General features: G+C 42.9%; 1 protein-coding gene and 2 long non-coding RNA genes across 3 annotated transcripts in view; all 3 read right to left on the minus strand.

The window, feature by feature from the left end:
* Nucleotides 1-19,780, minus strand: part of ptar1 (protein prenyltransferase alpha subunit repeat containing 1) — a 51,155-nt gene that overhangs the window by 24,690 nt on the left and 6,685 nt on the right. Inside the window, exon 3 of the mRNA XM_080004500.1 lies at nucleotides 9,271-9,337. Within this exon, the coding sequence (XP_079860626.1) occupies nucleotides 9,271-9,337 (67 nt within the window). The remainder of the gene's footprint in view (nucleotides 1-9,270; nucleotides 9,338-19,780) is intronic.
* On the minus strand, nucleotides 5,701-8,411 carry LOC307232505. Its single transcript, XR_013844238.1, has 4 exons — nucleotides 8,226-8,411; nucleotides 7,109-7,509; nucleotides 6,760-6,903; nucleotides 5,701-6,271 (listed from the first exon to the last, which is right to left on the minus strand). It is a non-coding gene; the product is annotated as an uncharacterized lncRNA (long non-coding RNA).
* LOC307232403 lies at nucleotides 11,676-12,364 on the minus strand. Its single transcript, XR_013844232.1, has 3 exons — nucleotides 12,260-12,364; nucleotides 11,864-12,142; nucleotides 11,676-11,754 (listed from the first exon to the last, which is right to left on the minus strand). It is a non-coding gene; the product is annotated as an uncharacterized lncRNA (long non-coding RNA).

The following is a 19,780-nucleotide window of genomic DNA, read 5'->3' on the forward strand; positions in this document are numbered from 1 at the left end:
AAACAATAATACAGAAGTGTAGACAACTATTATACTGATTTAGGCAGGGGTCGTGTCGTTGCGCTCAAGGAAAGCAACATATTTACTTTATGTGGTTTCAGGGAAGATCGGAGGGGGGTAACAATGTTACCGGCAGCACTAAAAACTGTCTGATGGTGTGCTCGTCACACAAATGCACATATACTTGTGGGCGACTTTAGAGAGCAGCGGAAATCTCTTTTCGTTATCGCACCACCAGGTGAGGGGATCTCTGTTGGAGTTGAGGGGCTCCTCCTGTAGGCACTATATTAGTTAGGTATCTGCTCGAGTTCACTTTGGAATGGGCGGTTGGTGATTGCACGTGACTTCAGCATGTCCAGGACAAAGTGTTCTGTTCTTTGCTGCAGGTGGGACCGCTTGCACCTTGCAACTTGTTTGATGGCCAGGATTTGCTCGAAGACACCACTATTATTTGTTTTGTTCCCCAACTTGTCGTGCAGTCCTGCAAAGAATATTGCCATTAATTTATTGCACTGAAATAATTATCTATTTAGTATAGCCTAAATTACAGTGATGCTGTTGGAGTGCAGTGGCAATAGTTATAGCTATAGGCTATCTGATATCCTGCATCTGAGCCATCTGTTTAAATATAAAATTTTCTTTTTATCAAGGCATTATTGATATATTGCTATACATAATAAACTGAGGCTAACTTTATCAGCTGAGCACAACAGTATGAGGCAGTGCTCGGGGACACTGAGTTCCACTTGCGTTTTGGCCAGATCGCTTCTCTTCAGTTGGCTGAGAGACGGCTGTCACCAAGCTGTGACAGAGGCCTATTGGGCAGGATGTGCCGTCTTTCATATTTGTCATGGAGTTGGTCACTGCCAGGTGTAAGTTGTGGCCAAAACAGTTCAGCCACGGTCACTTAAATTTATCCACTACTGCTTCGATGTTTGAACCATTGTTGATCCTCTTGCAGGCCAATTTATTTTCATCAAGGGACCCCTCATCAAAGGCGATGTGGAGCCCTTCCGTGATATTATCAGCGGTGTGGTTCACAGGTAGGAACGAGGTCTCGAGGCACCGGGATTTCAAAACCCAGTCCTTGGTCACATAATGCACCGTAAGGCTTACATATGGAGTCATCTTTATATATATATATATATATATATATATACACATATATATATATACAAATACACATATATACACATACACACACACATATATATATACACACACACACATATATATATATACACACACATATATATATATATACACACACACACATATATATATATATATATACACACACATATATATATATATATTTATATATATATGTAAAAAGTTCACGGTACAGTGATATATCATGAAAGTAGGGCATTTAAGTAGAAGCATGCAATGGTGATTTCCTCATCTCAAACAATTTATTAAAATAAAAGCCAACAACAGTGGTTGGTATACCACAACAAAAAATGTCAATGTCTCAATAACTTGTCATGTGCCCTTGAGCATCAATTACAGCTTGACAACGACGTCTCATGCTGTTCACAAGTCGACTTATTGTCTGCTGAGGCATGGCACCCCACTTTTCATGAAGGGCGGCCCTCAGGTTGAGGGCTGCCCATTGAGGTTCTGGGGGTACAGAGTGACGAGCCTCTACATGGTGACTCAGCTGATCCCATAGGTTTTCTGTGGGATTCAGGTCTGGAGAAAGTGCAGGCCACTCCATTTGAGGTACCCCAGTCTCCAGCAGCCGTTCCCTAATGATGCAACATCGATGAGCTGGAGCATTGTCGTCCATGAAGATGAAATTAGGCCTGTGTTGTTCATGCAGGGGCACAATGACTGGATTAATGATGTTATTCAGGTAGTATGGGCTTGTCACTGTACCATTCACAAAGTGTAGGGCAGTTCTGTATTGACTAGACACATCTGCCCAGACTGTAACACCACCAAAGGCTCGTCTGGTGACAACAGTGGCCGATGCATAGCGCTCTCCTTGATGTCTCCAACATCGTTGGCGGCCATCATTTCTGCTCAATGTGAATCGACTTTCATCAGGGAACAGCACTGAGGCCCACTGGTCCCCCGTCCAGCGTAAATGCTCCCTGGCCCATGCAAGACGATGATGCCTGTGCCTGGTGGTGTGGTCAGGTACCCTTGCAGGTCGTCTAGCACGCAGACCACGCTGTTCTGACGTGACACTTAGGTGCCTCTCATCTCCCTTAAATGTGCCTGGAGTTTAGTGGCTTTCATCATTCGGTTCCGCAGGGCACTGTTCACAATGAAGCGGTCATCAGTGTGGGATGTGGCCAAAGGACGTCCACTTCTATGCCTTTCTGTGACTCTTCCAGTCGCTCTGTATCTCTGTTGCAACCTGCTGATGACACTCTAAGTTCAGTGGCCACTTCCCTCTGAGAACATCCTGTTTGAAGCTTCGCAATGGCGAGGTACTTTTGATCAATTGTAAGGTGTCGTCTTGGTCTCATGATGTCTAAATGTGAACAGCATGATGAAGAGGACTGTTTAAATACCAATTCTAATTGAACCAGGAAATGTATTGGTTGATTCATGGATCAAACACCTGTTTGCTGTTCAGCTCCTTGTTAGAGCAAGGCAACAGCAAGTTGTGCAAAAAGTACTGAAACATGTGCATTCAAAAGTTTAGAGGTCAAATTGAGTTCACCTGTAAAGGTTATAGTGCATTTTAGGTTCATTTTAGGTTCATCCATCAACTTCTCAACCTGCAATGCAACTCTTTATTAATTCTTAAAAAATCAAGAACTGCTGCAATAACTCTGTCCTGTTGATGCTCTGTAGAATGACAAGAGCATAGTTTTGGTTACGGAGAGCCACCACCAACCCCCCTCTTTGGAGAACTATTCATCATGTTTGGGTATATAAACAACTGATCACTACTAAGAGGGGGAGAATCACCACGGTGCGACAAATAAACACAGAAACAACAACAACATTTACACAAAAACATGAACATTGGATGACAACATGAATTGAAAAACTGAATTAGGTCCAGGAAAACTGGAACTACAATTGGTCCCGTGGCCTCTTCCTGTCAAAGTTATGGCAGTAAATGAGGGAGGAAAGGAGAGGAAAGCACCTCCGGTTGCCGGGGTGCACTCCAAGCAGGTGTGCGTGTGTGTCTGTAAGATGTCCACCGGTGAGTGTGTATGACTTATCCCCATTGGTACTGGTGTAGAAGGTCAGCATTGTCTTGCGGCACCTCCAAGCAGCGCAAGGGGCCCCGAAGCTGCCCTAACTCCACAGCCCCACGGACAACCCCCGGCTGCAGGAGATCCCTGGGTACCCCGCCCTGAGGCCACGGAAGACCCCCGGGCCCCCAGAGAAGCCAGAGGGCGGTGGAGCAACTCCCGTGGCCAGCCCGAGGAGCATGACCAAGTCCCAGGGAGCACGAGGAGGCCCTGCGCCCCAGGGGCACACACATACAACCAACCCCCGGGCGCAGGCACAAGACGCAGCCACCGGGACAGAACCCGGGCCACGGGGGCAAGGCACGGACGGCGGGCCCGGATCACGGCCCCACGGTGCCAGACCGACACCCCGCCCGAGCCACCCGCCACACGGGCGGGCCGGCAAGACCCCCACGCCCACCCATGCCCCCCCCCCCCCCCACGCACAAGGGGGGCGCCGCAGTGCGCCCACCTCCCGTACCTGGTGTCAGCCAACCCAGAGCGATCAGCCAAGGGCGCAGTGCGTCCGCCATGCGCCTCCGCCATCTCGGGCAGCTCTGTGCCCACATCAGGTCCCTGGTCAGCCCCCAGCCGCCGAGCATGTGGACTACAGAACAGAGGGCAGCAGACGACACCTCCACCCACAGGCAGACCCCCCAGCGACGAGCACCCTGCGCACAGAGAGCTTCAGAGGGCAGGTACCTCGGCCGCCCGTTGGGATGACAGGAGACCGCCACCCACGAAGGAGGCCACATGGTGAGCCCCGCGCCTAGCACAGCCAGCCAGGTTCAGGACTCAGTTTGACAGGCCCAGACGGAACGCCCAACCAGCCCAAATTCTGTATCGTGTACATGAAAGATGGCTTTTCCACTATGCGGAAGGCACCATCTCATGCTTTGACAATTGGTTTATAAATAAATATTTGTATTAAAGATTGTCACACCACAGAGAAATGTGTTACTAACCACACAACCAAAGTAAATAAAAATATAAAAAGTGGTTTCAAAATAAAAAAATTAAAATTAAAAATAAAAGGCAGTTCTCTCTGCTCTGAGATCTGCATGTCGGCTGAAGCCGCGGCAAATCGTGTTGAATATTTACATTGTAGTAAATTCCATGTTTAAATGTTCTGATGAACCCGGTCCTGTGTCTCAAGTTGCGCACCCTAAAGCGTCGCTGTCTGGCTGCGGGACTCCCCGCTCTCCGGTGCTCCCTGATCGTTTATCCACAGACCAGATCAGTGCTCTGCGGCCTGCTAGCATGAAGCCTATTCTAACTTAACTAAACCCTGCACGGTCAAGCCAGCAGGATGGTTCCTTTTTGTTCTGGCCGCATTTGCACAGATTTACATTTCTGCCGGTGAGGGCTAGCGGGCAGAGAAACAGTTTAACGGTCTAACTCCCCAATTCAGTACTACATCGCTCAGTCTCTTCACATGTTTTCAGCAATTACATGTACTACTTTTTAAAATTACTAATATGTACAGTATGTATTGAGAAGCAAATCACTAAATTCACTTTACAGGGACTTTAATCAAACCACCGTGCTAGTATTTATGTTCTTGTAAAAACCACCAAAATTCCACCTGGGCCAGCAAATTAAATGACCTGGTGGCCAAGGAGGCCAATGGGAAAACAAAAATTTTAGTGTCTACCCTATAGTGCATTGGTTCTCAAACATTTGTCAGGCCCTTCTTTAAAACTAGAAATAATTCCAGGCCCCCCGAGCCTCCCATCATAATCCAATTCTCTACGAATTCTAACCAGTGCTATTCCAAAATGTTGGCACTTAATGTTGAATAATGGAAAAAAGATAAGTTGAAACATTTTATTAAAAAAACAATCCTAGGAAAAAAATCGCATTCAAGAATTTCTTTCAGATTTATATCAGTTTCTGTTGAACAGCTAATATAATACAAAACACGCTAAACTTGTTATAAAAAACATGAACTGAAAAATTGTGATTTATCATTGAATGATTAATAAAGGCAACTAATGTAGCTTTTTGTCACCTAGGCATATTCTTACCTAGATGACAAAAAGCTGAAAGCAAATGTGCACTTTTTTGCAAAACAAATGAAAAAAAAAAAATCAAAGGAAATACAGACATCCCATCAGCTATTAGTGCCTCCAGCATAAAAAATAAATCTTATGAACTATTGTGTTTGTGTGATCATGAATCAACCACCTGCAATGCAAGCATGTCATTAATAATCCACTCGATTTTAGATCTATAAAATATAATTAATTTCCGGTTTCTCACGCAGGTAATACTTCGGAATTAATTTTCATTAATTCAAGACCAATTTTCCAATAACTGAAATTTAAGAAAAAAAACAAAACAAATTGCTCAGGGTTAGAACAATTTTGCCCAAATGTTTATTGCAACATAGAACGGGACTTTTTTGGCCCAGTGACAAAGTAAGATGACCCCATGGACAAGGAAAACAATAACATAAAACAAAACTGAATTATCAGTAAAAAGGCACAATTGGCTGAGAACTATAATTCCGAGAGCTATTCTAATGCATTCATAAAGATTGTCTTTTAAACAACATGCTTGAAAAAAAAAAAAAAAAAAAAAAAAAAAAGTATATCCCTTGCCATTTAACTTGGTTACCCTTTCAGAGCTATGTCATGGCTCTGTAGGCATTTGTCAATTTTGCCTCCACCTGTTTATATTAATAAGTAATTCTGCCATTTTTCCTTTGTACAGCTTTCTTAGCACGTTTGATTTGGTGATGAATTGTGCCATCAGGGTACAAGCCTTTCCCTCAGCTTGTGTGGCAAGCTGATCAGCATCATTCTGCAGAATGTTTGCCACTTCAGACACTTTCTTCTTCTTAAACCCCTTGATATGTTCCACAGCTGCCCTTTTGTTTTATGTTACAATTTCCGTCACTTTCTTTTGCTTCTCCTCATCTAAGTACATCCTGTACCCACATGGTCTCGGTGGGTCGGTAGGAAAGGAAGGTGTCATTTCTAGCCTCAAAAGATATGAAATCACAAAATTGTTGGGTAATCCCCAACAGTTTCATTAGTCACTGTTGGTGATTGGAGTTTTATAGCCACCTGCAACAAATACAAAGGAACACACAAATCAATGAAAATATAAACACTTTATTTTACAGTCACACTAAATACAAGGTAAGAACCAGGTTAATTCATATATTGTAATATGCACTTTCTGGATACTTAACACTTATTTAGATGCCATTTACTTAATATCAGTATGCCTATCACTCTTGGTTCCTTTTACATTCAGAGACACATTGTAATGAAGAAAAAAAAAGATCTGAGAACATCTTTCAAGGGTCCCAACAGGTCACCCGCCTCACAGTGGGATATGTATGTGGGATATATACTGTATATTAAGGGGCTCTTGTCCTCACTTTCATAAGGATGTTGGACATCACCTTGATGCAGTCCCTCCTAAACTTTGGACTGAGTTCTATCTTTTTCTGACTTTGAAGTTCCTGACGGGGATAATGATAATTACCGATAATATTACAACTAGCAAATCCATGTTCTGCTTCCTGATAATTTGAAAGATACTCTACCTTCAGGGCTGATTCTGCATCCAAGCAGATGTTCACTTCCTTAGGATAGACCCAGTTATTTTTGTCAGCAACATCCAGTTTGACCAACTGGAGTGGACTGATGTCCTGTAGGACCTCATTCTTGATGAAACGCCTCAGAATACACTGAACAGAAAAACTAAAAATTTAATCCAACCATATGCATTGAACAAAATATCAGGAGCGCTGTTCATTGCATACTTTTATTTTCATTATCTTAACATTTGACTTTATATCAATGCCATATCACAGTAATACATCCATAATCAAAAGTATAATCAATGAACATAAAATGGCCCTAACCAACTGTACAGTCCTACAATATAATTACCTTCATCAACTCAGCCAAATTGTTTGCATGGAATGGCATCACTGGCTCATCTGTCTGGTATGTTGTCAAAAAAGGACTGAAGGTCCTGGTGACAGACATGTAGAAGTAGAGTTTCGCAAGATGGGAGGATCTTTCTGTGCCGCTTCAAGGGTGTCAAAAGATGATGTTCCTGGATTTGGTAGCTTTGGTGTGTCATTGACCCTCAAAACCTTCTCCAGTTGCAACATGGTCAAACCAGCTTTGCAAGCATTACGTAAGGTGTAGAGGACACAGCTTCCCACCACAATCAGTTGAGCCCCCCATACTGCTATGCCTGTTCTTGCTGCAGTAGCTCAAAATTAACGTTTGGTCCGTCCATGGAGACATAGCAGTTTACGCCTGTCCAGGTCCTTCGCACCCTCCTGAGAATTAAACAATGATTCATGAAGCATGTAACAATTATAATAATTACGAAAAAAAGAATATTGGATTCATATGAGATCCAGTAAAAATTTAGCAAAATGGCAAACAGCATATCTCTGTAATGGATGAGAGGCCAACACAGGTAAGGAATCAACAACAATAATAATAAATATTAATAATAACGACAATTAATAATGAAAAGAAAAACACAATGTGTTCTGATATTGGTCGGACAGAAAAAAACACCTGCCATTCTGGCAAGCGGACCTGTTTTTTTTTTTTTTTTTAACCAACAATTTCCTCACCATCTGCATTAATTTTAATCACAACGCTGTTTCTGTGGTTATGCCATACATTAATGGTGCAAACAAAGAACACACGTGTTAAATGATTGGCTGTTTGCGTGCCACCATTATCGAGGCATATGATAAGCTGTTAATGAGCCAGGGAAGGAGCACAATTCAGTGCTAACAGAACAACTAATGTTCAGTTAGCTGGCTGAGTTTACGCTAACAGCACTACAGCCGTTAGCACAAAGCTAAAGCAGAAACAAGCTAAAGTTACTGTTAAGTTAATAATAGTCAACTATAATGTGTCATTTAACCCCCCCCCCCCATGTCACGTTTCATTCTGAGCCCCGTTATTACTTGGCCTGTGGCTTCCATGTAGTCTAAATGCCTAGTTTAAACATCATCAATTTGTGCTGGCTACTTACTTTGAAATGGCGCAGTACCTCCTGGGCTGTTCCATGTCCCATGAACTGCGATCCCAAATATTTGGACTGGACGTGCTCTTTGCACCAATAGCGGATATGCAGGTCCAGTTGTTTGGTTTTCAAGGTTTGATTGAGACTCTCGTCGAACATTAAAACAAAGGCATCCTTGTTAGCATCCGAAACAAACTGACCTGAGATGTACGGGGCTAATCCAAACTTGCTTATGCAAGAGTCTGGGAACATTGTGCGGAAAAAGTCTCCTGACTTGCTGACTCCTCATTTGACTTGCATGATCCGTCTTTTGTCACTCTCTTAAGACACCACACTACCTCTGCTTTCAGTGTCGGTGTACACCCGAATGTTGTCCGGAGATCTGGTGGTGGTTGGTCTGTTGGAGATCCCTGGTGCTGGTGTCGGAGGTGGGGTGAAAGCGTCGTGGAGGCTAGGGTAGAACAGAACTCGGAAATATCCGGCAATTGTTGGCGGGTTGATGGGGCAATTTTGTGTTTCTTACTCTTCATGTGGGATTCCACTACCTTGAAATCAGCCACGATCAGTTCTCTGTGATACGGCATTAAGGGCTTGCTGTCTCTCCACAGAAAACAAATAGTGTTTTCATTGTAGATGTATTTATTGTAATTTAATGAAACAAAAAAAACACTGTGCGCAACCCTGCGTTATGGTAACACTTTTTCAGTCATTGCTCCCCCTACAACAACGACAATAATATTGTGTATCGCGATATTGCCGGATTGCACAGGTTGCCAAACATGGACAAACTGCATCAGCAAACACAGATGCGGAAATTTATTAATTAAGGCAGGCGATGTACTGGACACATTTGATAGTTATATAATGGGGGTGAAACGTCTGCTATTTGAAAATGGTGTTCCTTTAATTTTGAAAAAGCCTTTGCCCTATTCCTGAAGGAAATTGGTTGCAAAATGAGTTGTCTGCTAAAATCTGAGTACATTTCACAATGACTTATTTTTGTGTGCCACATCAAGAGCGGGTAACATGGGTTAGGGTTTAGTTGTATCCATACCTGACATTCCAAGCTGTGGTGAAATCTGGGTTGAGTAACAAAAGTGTGAAGGTGACATCCACAAGAGCTGTAAAGAAAGAGGCAGAGGGCAGAGGTTAGCCTTTAAGAATAGAATCCCAATTGCAAAGTACTTGGCTTAAAATACCCACTAATTTGAAGGTGTGCATAACAACTATCAAAGGACACAATTGGAATATTCTTTTATCCTTTGTTATAAGGATACAAATGTGACCCACCGCAGACTTTAGTTAGATTTGGTGGCTTCTGACTTTTTTTGCATCATTTGAAAGTGAAGAATCAGAGCTTCAAAACAGGGTGTCACTTGTGCAAATCAAGCAAATACTTTTAAAAATACGACATGTGAAAGACAAGGGTGTGGCAAACTGTGTTTGAGATAATCCCCCTCCAAGTTTTCCCCCACAATCTGCTTCATTCAGCCAGCTCCCAGAATGCAAATGGTTTGGAGGACCAACAAAGCCGCATGGTTACTTGTCACATGGCCACTTGATATCCTGCTGAATGGGGACTTGACACCATGCTGAATGGGGCAGTCTCTGCCTTGTTCTTGTGTTTTGAGGAAATGTTGAACAGCGTCATCGACACACATCTATTTTTTTTTTTTAAAGGCTTTTATTTAACAGTAAGAATATACATATTTTATAAAAGTGGAATTACTTAGGAGTTAAAAAGTGCGGACAACACAACAAAATGTACAGTCTATCAATAACATGAGTCTCTTTATATCAAACTCAGTGTCATTTAATATATAAATATTATTAGACAAATATCATCAAAGGTCTCGGAGTTATATGTGGGCTAACCCCAACCTTACACCAGCTACACTCAGCGCCTGTTTGGGGCTGCCTGTTCCGACTGGTGGTGCTGGGCAGGTGATATGCAGGGCATCGTTATCACAGAACTCTCTGATCTTGTGGAAGAGGTAGCTCTGTCTGGCTCTGTCCAGTCCAGGTGGTGGCATAACAGGAAGTGCATCTCTGGGGGGCAGGGCATGGACGTCACGGAGCAGCTGGAATCTGGTCTCCTCACCTCTAGAAGACACCTTGACCGCAACCACATCAGGATCCTTGGCATCAAAGCTGGAAGACATGAAATAGAATCTCAATCCAAAAATTGTATTTATACATTTATTTGTTTCACCATGACATTAAATATTCAACATTTAAGCTTTGAAGAATCATTACTTACAGTTTATGCCAAGACAGTGATGCACTACCCACCGAAAGTGCTGGTACTGCTTGATCTGTTGCAATGGTCTGAAGTATGGGTTCATGTGTTCTTGCCAGTTAAAGCCTTGCACCAGCACTGTGCCATTGTTGATTGTCCTTACCGTGCTGTTTTGAATAACTGTTGCAATTTCAGCTAGAGTGTTCACCCCAGTCTTTCCGAAATGCTGCTTGATAAGTCCAAAGCACCAGTCTGGTGCTGCTATCAGGAAGTGTAGATCCATGTGATGGTGAAGCTTAGAAAATGTAAGCAAAGCACAGTGCCACAGCAGAACTTGTTTTTGTTCTGTCCACTGCAGTTGTCACAGTGAAGGTCTACCTCGGTCCCCAAGACCATAGTCTTGGAAGGAGTGGTGCAGGTAACTTATCACAGCGTTGCTGCCTTTGCTGGATGACGTACCTTCATCCACCAAGTAGTTGATTTGCTGTGGTATTCCATCAGAGCAGATATAGAGCAGAAAAGGCCACACTTTCAAGGAGTCAAGAAGTACATTGGGTCTGGCTGAAGGGGATCTGATGGATAATGAACCTGAAAAGAAAAACAAAGGCCTTGAGAAAATATGTGAGCAACAGAAAAAGTGCAAAAGCAGTGTTTGATCTGTCAGGTTCTGGAATGTAGTGGGCATGTAGGGTACTTAGCACCATTAACTGCCTTTCACCTAGGAATGTTAATAGTTGACCAACCCATATTTAATTTCTGCTGTAGCCTTTTGTCAACCCCTTTCATGTAACTCTCTGCATACTGAATAGCCTTAGTTTACATTTCTTCTTGAGACCATGTACGAACCTGTTGTGCGAAGTCAAAACTGAAATGCATCTTGATGTGGTTGCTCGCAGGTTGAACACCACCACCCAAAGAGAGGTTGTGGCGTTCATAGGTGTACTTGGAGTCCTTGATCATGGAGTTGTACGCCTCCCACTCTGAGTGCACAAGCTGCACTCAGAGAAGGAGACGGCTCCTGCTTCCTCAGATTGGCACTTCTGTAGGCTTAAAAAGCACAGTAAAAGTTTTTATTATAACATGTAAAAAAAGGCTACACATTTTGTTTTCCAGCAGAGGACAAAGAGCATTTGATGGGAGAAAACAAAATGCAGTTTTATATAGAGAAAAAAAATCTATACCTGATAGTTGTTTTTTGACACTGCCAACATAGATCAGACATGGGTTTGCAGCTTGTGATGTGAGGCAGCATTTTTGACCAGATGTCTCTGAATAATGAAAGCTGCACTGTCCTCTGCTCTAAAAGATGAATAAAACAAACAAAAAAATAGACATTACTTTGAAACACGTCTGTGTGAGCAGGGTGACCTATTTATCTATCTATCTATCTAGGGGCAACTCAACCTACCTGTAGGGATCAGTGCTTTCCTGTAGTTGCACCACAGATGCCTTTGTGACACATCATGGCAACAGCTTTCCAGCAAAGCTTTTCTGATTCGGATGGCGTCCCGGCAATACTACAGCATGGTCCTCAGCAGAGTTTGCGATGAAGGTCACTACTTCTCGTATTTCCTTGTGCTGTAGAAATAGCTTGTTTTCCCGCGGCCCTCTCTCTTACACGAGCCATGATGCCATTCTCTTTCATGTGTCGGTGGATCGCAGGGAGGCGTACATTGCAATTCTGTTCCTAAAATTGCGAAAATACATCACATTTAGTAGGAAATAATGCCAATGGATATGTTAGCTAGAGATGTAGGATTACTGCCTTTAACAGGATGGCACTGTTGTAATAAATGATAATTACTGGTGAATGAAGAGAAACGAAGCTCTGCAGACTTGACCATCCAGAGTACTGGGTCCACTGCTTCTTTCTTTTGGTTGGCGTTTTCTTGTTGGCTGAAGTCATTTAACTGTGTCTCCCATTGCAGAATAGCTGCCCCATGATAAACATGACTGTTTCCTGCTTTGTTAAGGCTGCTATCATGTAGCGTGATCTATAGATAAAATCAGGATTCAGTTTCTTTGTACATGATTCCTGGTCAAGCCTACCATTTTCTTTTCGCCCCTGGCCGCATTTGCAGGTGTAAACTTGAGAATTGTGTCCATTGCTAATTGGTTATAATCTGAATCACAAACCTCAACGGACTTCATCATGTCATCAACTTCTTCCGTTGTAACAACGGGCGTATCATCGGTCTCCTCCAGTGGTTCTCGAAAATCTTCCGTAGCATCACATTCAGGTTGAAATCCGCTGTTTGAAATGTTCTCCAAGTCCGGGATTATGTCAGATACCGCATCGCTGTCGTTCTCTGCGTCGCTGTCGGAGAACTGACATTCATCACGGAGGATGTAGTCCAGAACGAGCTGCTAACACTGACTTGGATCTATCGCACTGGTCAGACTGAGGTCCGAGATATGACCTAGAGTTTCCACCACACGCTTCTCATAATCCACAATGGCACGGAGATGAAAGTTCTCACAGACAAGTGAGACCGAAGAATCCCTATGCTGTGCTTTAACTATCTGTTTACGAAAGTGATGTGAGCTTTTTCTTCTTCGATGTTACGCCCCTTTACAACAATGGATCCAGGTGTGTGTTACAGTACGATTAAGAGGTTGAACTTTATCAAAACGGTTTCACATTGTGACTTCACATCACATGGAATATGGAAGCTTGATCTTCACCTGGACGGTCACATTAAAGGAAACGATCGATCTGCGTTGTTCAGCGTCTCGGTGAGTGAACTGAGTTTCCCCATGTAATCTAATCTAAATTAAATTGAATGTATGATGAACAAAATAAAATAATTATTTTCAATAACTTAAATCAAATCAGTTTGAACTATTTAAATAATCAACTAAATAACAGTAACACAAATCATTATTATTAAAAAAAAAATCACTGGCACTCAGTCCAGCACGGCAGTCCAGTGTCATTTATGGAACAGTACACATATTTATTTAACAAACCTAAAATGAATAATATTTTATTAAAATGTTCTTAATTAGAATTGATTTAAAAAAATTTAAACCACTCATTTTAATTTGTTACTGTGTTTTGGCCTGCCTTTCCCAAACACGTTGAACTATGATGACACAAGACACAGTGGCTTCACAAACTATTCAGTCAGACCACTTTCCCTTTTTGCACCCTTTGTGTAGGTGTCATTTTAAATGGATAAAATTGCCACTTTTGGGAGAAGGACCTGGATGCAGGCAAAATGGCGGACCTCCACATGAGGCACCCCCGCAGTCTGACCCTCAGCAGCAGAGGTTTGCGTGAAGATCACAAAAATGCATTGCGCATTGTGCATAGTCCACGGAAAAAGTTTGCGTGAACATCTGCATCGTGCATGTGCAAGAGTCTTTCCCAAAGTTGGTTCGCTTTTCTAAGGCTTTATACAACGTTGTCTATCAAACTTTGATATATCGAAGAATCCAGCGAGCATTGGCAACTCTCACGTTCAGTGGGTCTGACCTCAACTTACCATCTATAGTGTAGGGCCTGGCTTAATTCACTGTCCGGGAAAACAGCTCATAACGTAGGCTATGTCAGACCGACCAACCTTGGGAATATATTTTGAGTACCACAATTGTGTAACAGGGGGGCGTTTGAGTTAGTGGAGCTAAATCACTCCATCAGTTAGTAGCCGACGCTGTAGCCGTCTCATAACGAGGCAATTCACATTGTATGCGAGCTACTACGGCTAGCTATATTTACAAATTTATCGAATAATGATATAGCCCTTGAAATGCATCATCTCGTGAAGTTACCAAACATGTCTACCAACTAAAGATGCTCTGATTGCAATTTTCATGGCCGATTCCGATTCCTGATTTTTTCCTCAAGTCTCACCTGCCAATTCTGGCCAATTCTGATTTTCATTAAATTGTATGTTCATAATAAAACATTGACTATTAAATCTCTTTGACATTGTCGTCCGATCATTTAGAGTATATATCCGTGATTGGATGATTCAAATTGATCAAATTTTCTAATCATTTGGTCTCACTCCGTACATTTTCTTTGTGTGAGAGCAGACATGCTTTGCTCTCCGCTTTGTTTTGCTCTAAGCTCTGCTTTTAAGTTAACCGCACTCTTTTCCTGCTGCAATGCTTAAAGAAGAAACAGCGGCTCCATCTAAAAAAAGGGACACTTTTTACAACTGTTTATAGAGGATTACTACCAGCACCAGCGGACATGGCTCCACTCACTTCAGTAAACTAAGCTAAGCTAATTAGCAGCAAGATGTCCCCCCTCTCCACAGACTACTTCCACAAACTTCTACAGAAGCTTGCAGGGCTGGAACCCAAAATTCACCGGTTAGAAGTGAACGTGGAAGCGAATAGAATATGTTGGAACGACTCCACTTAACCCTGGACTCAAATCAGTGGACAAGATAATCCTGGATCTCCATCTGATGCAATGAAAAGACACTAACTTAAAGTAAAAGGCTACAGGGAAAGCTAACCACTAGGCCTAAACTCTGATTGTGGGTAACTTTGCTGTAAAAGATGTAAGAAGCATGTGCGGTAAGAACACCAAAATATTCTGCTTTTCCTACGACATGGTCTCTGATATGACAGAAAGAATCCGGCATATCGTGGCTGCACATCCAACTGTGAAAACCATCACAGTGCACATAGAGACCAATGATGTTGTGAGACAGTCTGAAGTGCTGAAACAGACTTTGTTGATCTGCTGAACAGTCAGCTCCTTGAATTCTGAGGTGTTATTTAGTGGCCCTCTACCACCAATTCGAAGAGAAGTTGAGAGATTCAGATTGTTGGCACTGAACACATGGCTTACACCTGCATGTTTCACCAGTTCTGTGTAATTTGTTGCCAATTTCAACTTTTTCTAGGTGCGCAATCATCTTTTTTTTAAGGCAGACCTATTTTAACCTATTTTAGTTTCAGCATCATACATCTGTTCCCTCTTCCAAGGACAAGAGGAATCAAAACAAGACAAAGTGAAAACTTTAAAAGTGAGCCACCTCAATTTTATCGGGGGTGCGCGTGGTGCAGTTTGCATGCACATTAGAATGTAATGTGGCAAATGCTCCCCGTTCCAGAAGTGTAGGATATATTAATTACAAGTAAAATATTTATACAAAAATATCCAGTTTTTACTGAATTAAGTCCCAAAACAACCAAAAGCAATGGGGAGATGACGTTCCCACTGTCCCAACAGCACGTGCCCCATGGACCCCACGGGTCTGTGGTAACTTGACATTTCACTGCATACATGTATGGAAGTATGTCTATGTATGTGTCGAATAAATCTCTTAAGTCTTGAATCTAACTTCTGCCTTGAAAAGACCACTCCGCAACTTTATAATGCTCACTTAACAACTATAACATGTTGATGTTGTTAAGACTCTCTTATAATATGTCCTATGATCTCTGCAGAGACTAGCTTAAACAAAGTCTTGCAGTTATTCAATTAAAAAGTATTAAAAAAGTTTTTATAGTCAACAGCCATAAATAACTTAATATAAATGAAATGTGAGCTACTATATGTGAGCTGAGAACTGTAATTGTTGAAATTGGTCAGTGGGATATGTTCTGTATTGCATTACTTCTACATACACTACTCACAAAGTTAGGGATATTTGGCTTTTGGGTGAAATTTATGGAAAATGTAAAAGGTTCACGCTACAGTGATATTATATCATGACAGTAGGGCATTTAAGTAGAAGCATGCAATGGTGATTTCCTCATCTCAAACAATTTATTGAAACAAAAGCAATAACAGCGGTGGGTATACCACAACAAAAAATGTCAATGTCTCAATAACTTGTCATGTGCCCTTGAGCATCAATTACAGCTTGACAACGACGTCTCATGCTGTTCACAAGTCGACTTATTGTCTGCTGAGGCCTGGCCCCCACTCTTCTTGAAGGGTGGCCCTCAGGTCATTGAGGTTCTGGGGCACAGAGTGACGAGCCTCTACACGGCGACTCAGCTGATCCCATAGGTTTTCTGTGGGATTCAGGTCTGGAGAAAGTGCAGGCCACTCCATTTGAGGTACACTAGTCTCCAGCAGCCGTTCCCTAATGATGTGACCTCGGTGAGCTGGAGCATTGTCGTCCATGAAGATGAAATTAGGCCTGTGTTGTTCATGCATGGGCACAATGACTGGATTAATGATGCTATTCAGGTAGTATGGGCTTGTCAATGTACCATTCACAAAGTGTAGGGCAGTTCTGTATTGACTAGACATACCTGCCCACACTGTAACACCACCACCACCACCGGCTCGTCTGGTGACAACAGTGGCTGATGCATAGCGCTCTCCTTGACGTCTCCAACATCGTTGGCGGCCATCATTTCTGCTCAACGTGAATCGACTTTCATCAGAGAACAGCACTGAGGCCCAACGGTGCCTCATCCAGCGTAAATGCTTCCTGGCCCATGCAAGACGATGATGCCTGTGCCTGGTGGTGTGGTAAGGTACCCTTGCAGGTCATCTAGCACGCAGACCACGCTGACGGAAATGGTTTCGAATGGTCTGACGTGACACTTGGGTGCCTCTCATCTCCCTTAAATGCGCCTGGAGTTGAGTGGCATTCATCATCCGGTTCCGCAGGGCACTGTTCACAATGAAGCGGTCCATCAGTGTGGGATGTGGCCAAAAGACGCTTCTATGCCTCTCTGTGACTCTTCCAGTCTCTCTGTAGCAACCTGCTGACGACACTCTGACACTCTTAGCTCAGTGGCCAATTCCCTCTGAGAACATCCTGTTTGAAGCCTTGTTCAGTTGTTAGGTGTCGTCTTGGTCTCATGATGTCAAAATGTGAACAGCATGATGACGAGGACTGTTTAAATACCAATTCTAATTGAACCAGGAAATATATTGGTCGATTCATCAGAGTTTCCAAACAAGGTAACACTTGTGCAAATCAGGCAAATATAAGCTATGACTTGTTAATGACAAGGGTTCTGAGATAATCACCTTGAAAGTTTCGCCGAGACTCGTCTTCATTCAGCTAGCGCCCAGAATGCAAATGGTGTAGCCAAAGCCACATGGCTAATTAAAATACTGCTGAATGGACCAATCACTGCTTTGTTCTTGTGTTTTGAGGGAACGTTGAACGTATTTTTGTGAAAAAGCTTTTATTTAACAGTAAGAATATACATGTTTTCTCCCAGGTCAGAATTTTAGGCTGAAAGTGCGAGGATCCTATTGTTTTTGCAGAGATTTTTATTATTGGAGCCCGAGCATGAAAGCACAGGACCAAGCGGTCCACGGCAAGGTGATTATTTGTTACATTGCGCGCACACATGGCGAACACCACACACACACACACACACACACACACACACACACACACACCAGACACACCAGACACACCAGACACACCAGACACACCAGACACACTTTTTGCTTTTAACCATTCATGGCTTGTCCTTCCTCCGGGGGGCAGCCAATAGCTACAAACCTATTGTTTTTGTAGAGATTCTTATGAGGGCTGAGCATGAAAGTGCAGGGCCTGAAGGTCCCTGGTACTGATCATCACCTGGCTAATACTATCTCTAAGGTGAAGCATGGTGGTGGCAACATCATGCTACCACGGTGCTTCTCAGCAGCAGGGAGAGGAAGACTGGTCAGAATCGAGGGAAGGGTGAAGGCAGTCAAATACAGAAAGGTCCATGAAGAAAACATGCTCCAGAGTGCACACGACCTCAGACTGGAAAGATGGTTCACCTTTTTGCACGACAATGACCTGAAGCAAACAGCCAAGAGAACGCTGCTGTGGCTTCGATTCAAGTCTCTTGACTGTCCTTGGGTGGCCCATCCAAAGGGCAGACTTAAACCCCATTGTACATCTGAAGACCTGAAGATGGCAATTCACAGACCCTTACAATCTAATCTGACGGAGCTTGAGAGGATCTGCCAGGAAGAATGGGATAAACTTCCCAAATCCAGGTGTGCAAAAGTTGTAGACTTACCCAAGAACACTCTAAGCTGTAATTGCTGCCAAAGGGGCTTCTACAAAGTACTGAATATTTTTCTTTCGGCTGCTTCTGTTAGGGGTCGCCACAGCAGATGATCTGCCTCCAATGCCTTCTGTTCTGCGCAGCTTCCTCACTTACACCAACCGCCCGCATGTCCTCCCTCATCACATCCATAAACCTTCTCTTTGGTCTTCCTCTTTTCCTGTTGCCTGGCAGCTCCATCCTCAGCATCCTTCTCCCAATGTAACTCATCTCTCCTACACACGTGTCTAAACCATCTCAATCTCGCCTCTCACTTTTCCACCAACTGTCCAACCTGAGCTGTCCCTCTAATCATTCTTAATCCTGTCCAACCTTGCCACTCCCAATGAAAATCTCAACATCCTCAACTCTGCCACCTCCAGTTCAGCCACCTGCCCTTTTGTCGGTGCCACCGCCTCCAAACCTTAAGTACAGTTTTTAAGTACAGCTCCACACAGTACAGAGACAAATGGGGAATGAGCAACATAAGGGACAGGAAGAATGACTGAGGAGTCAGACTGAAAATGTATGTCCCACCAGAGAGATGGAGCAGGTGTGAGTTTGACAGCACACAAAGGGGCATCAGGACAGAATAGTTTGTATATGGAAAAAATCGATGCCATTTCGTTGATTGGTTTGACAACCAATTAGGGCAAAGTGTTTTAAGTGTTGAAGTGTTTTACAGAACAAATGGAAAGCAAAGTTATATTTGTCTCCCTATTTTTATTTTTTTTGTTGATCCCAAAAATGATCCGATCCATGACTCAAATCTGTGATGTAGGATATGATTGTATGAATTTTTTTCTCACCACGGTGAAAAGCAACGTATAACTTGCAGGGGGGAATTTTTCCTTTTGTCAGTCATTGTGCATTACAATAACGAAAATAAAAAATAAAATAAATATATTTTTATGTGTGAATCGTCCGCATCCGGACACAGACACAAACACAGCTCTCCGTGTGCCATCTCTCCATTCATATTCGCATTGAATAGCCGAATCCGATTCAACTTACAAAATTCTGAGATGGGTGCAGCAATGATTGTGTTTGTATTTCATATCTTCCTGTAACTTCTACCAGCAAAAGACTGAAATACAGTTTACCAGCACGCACTCTTAAACCACTGCAGATGATTCAGAATACAGCAGCGTGCCTCTTTTTCAACCAGCCAAATCGTGCACGTCACACCTATCGTGATCTCTCTCCCCACTGGCTCCCTGTAGCTGCCCGCATCAAGTTAAAATCCTTGATGCTGGCCTACAGGGCAGCCACTGGATCTGGCCCACAGTTTTTATTTTAGATCTATTTATTCTCTTTTGTTTCCTACACGCATGAAACACAA

The sequence above is a fragment of the Zeus faber genome, assembly GCF_960531495.2.
Source record: "Zeus faber genome assembly, chromosome: 7".
In the NCBI taxonomy this organism is placed as follows: Eukaryota; Metazoa; Chordata; class Actinopteri; order Zeiformes; family Zeidae; genus Zeus; species Zeus faber.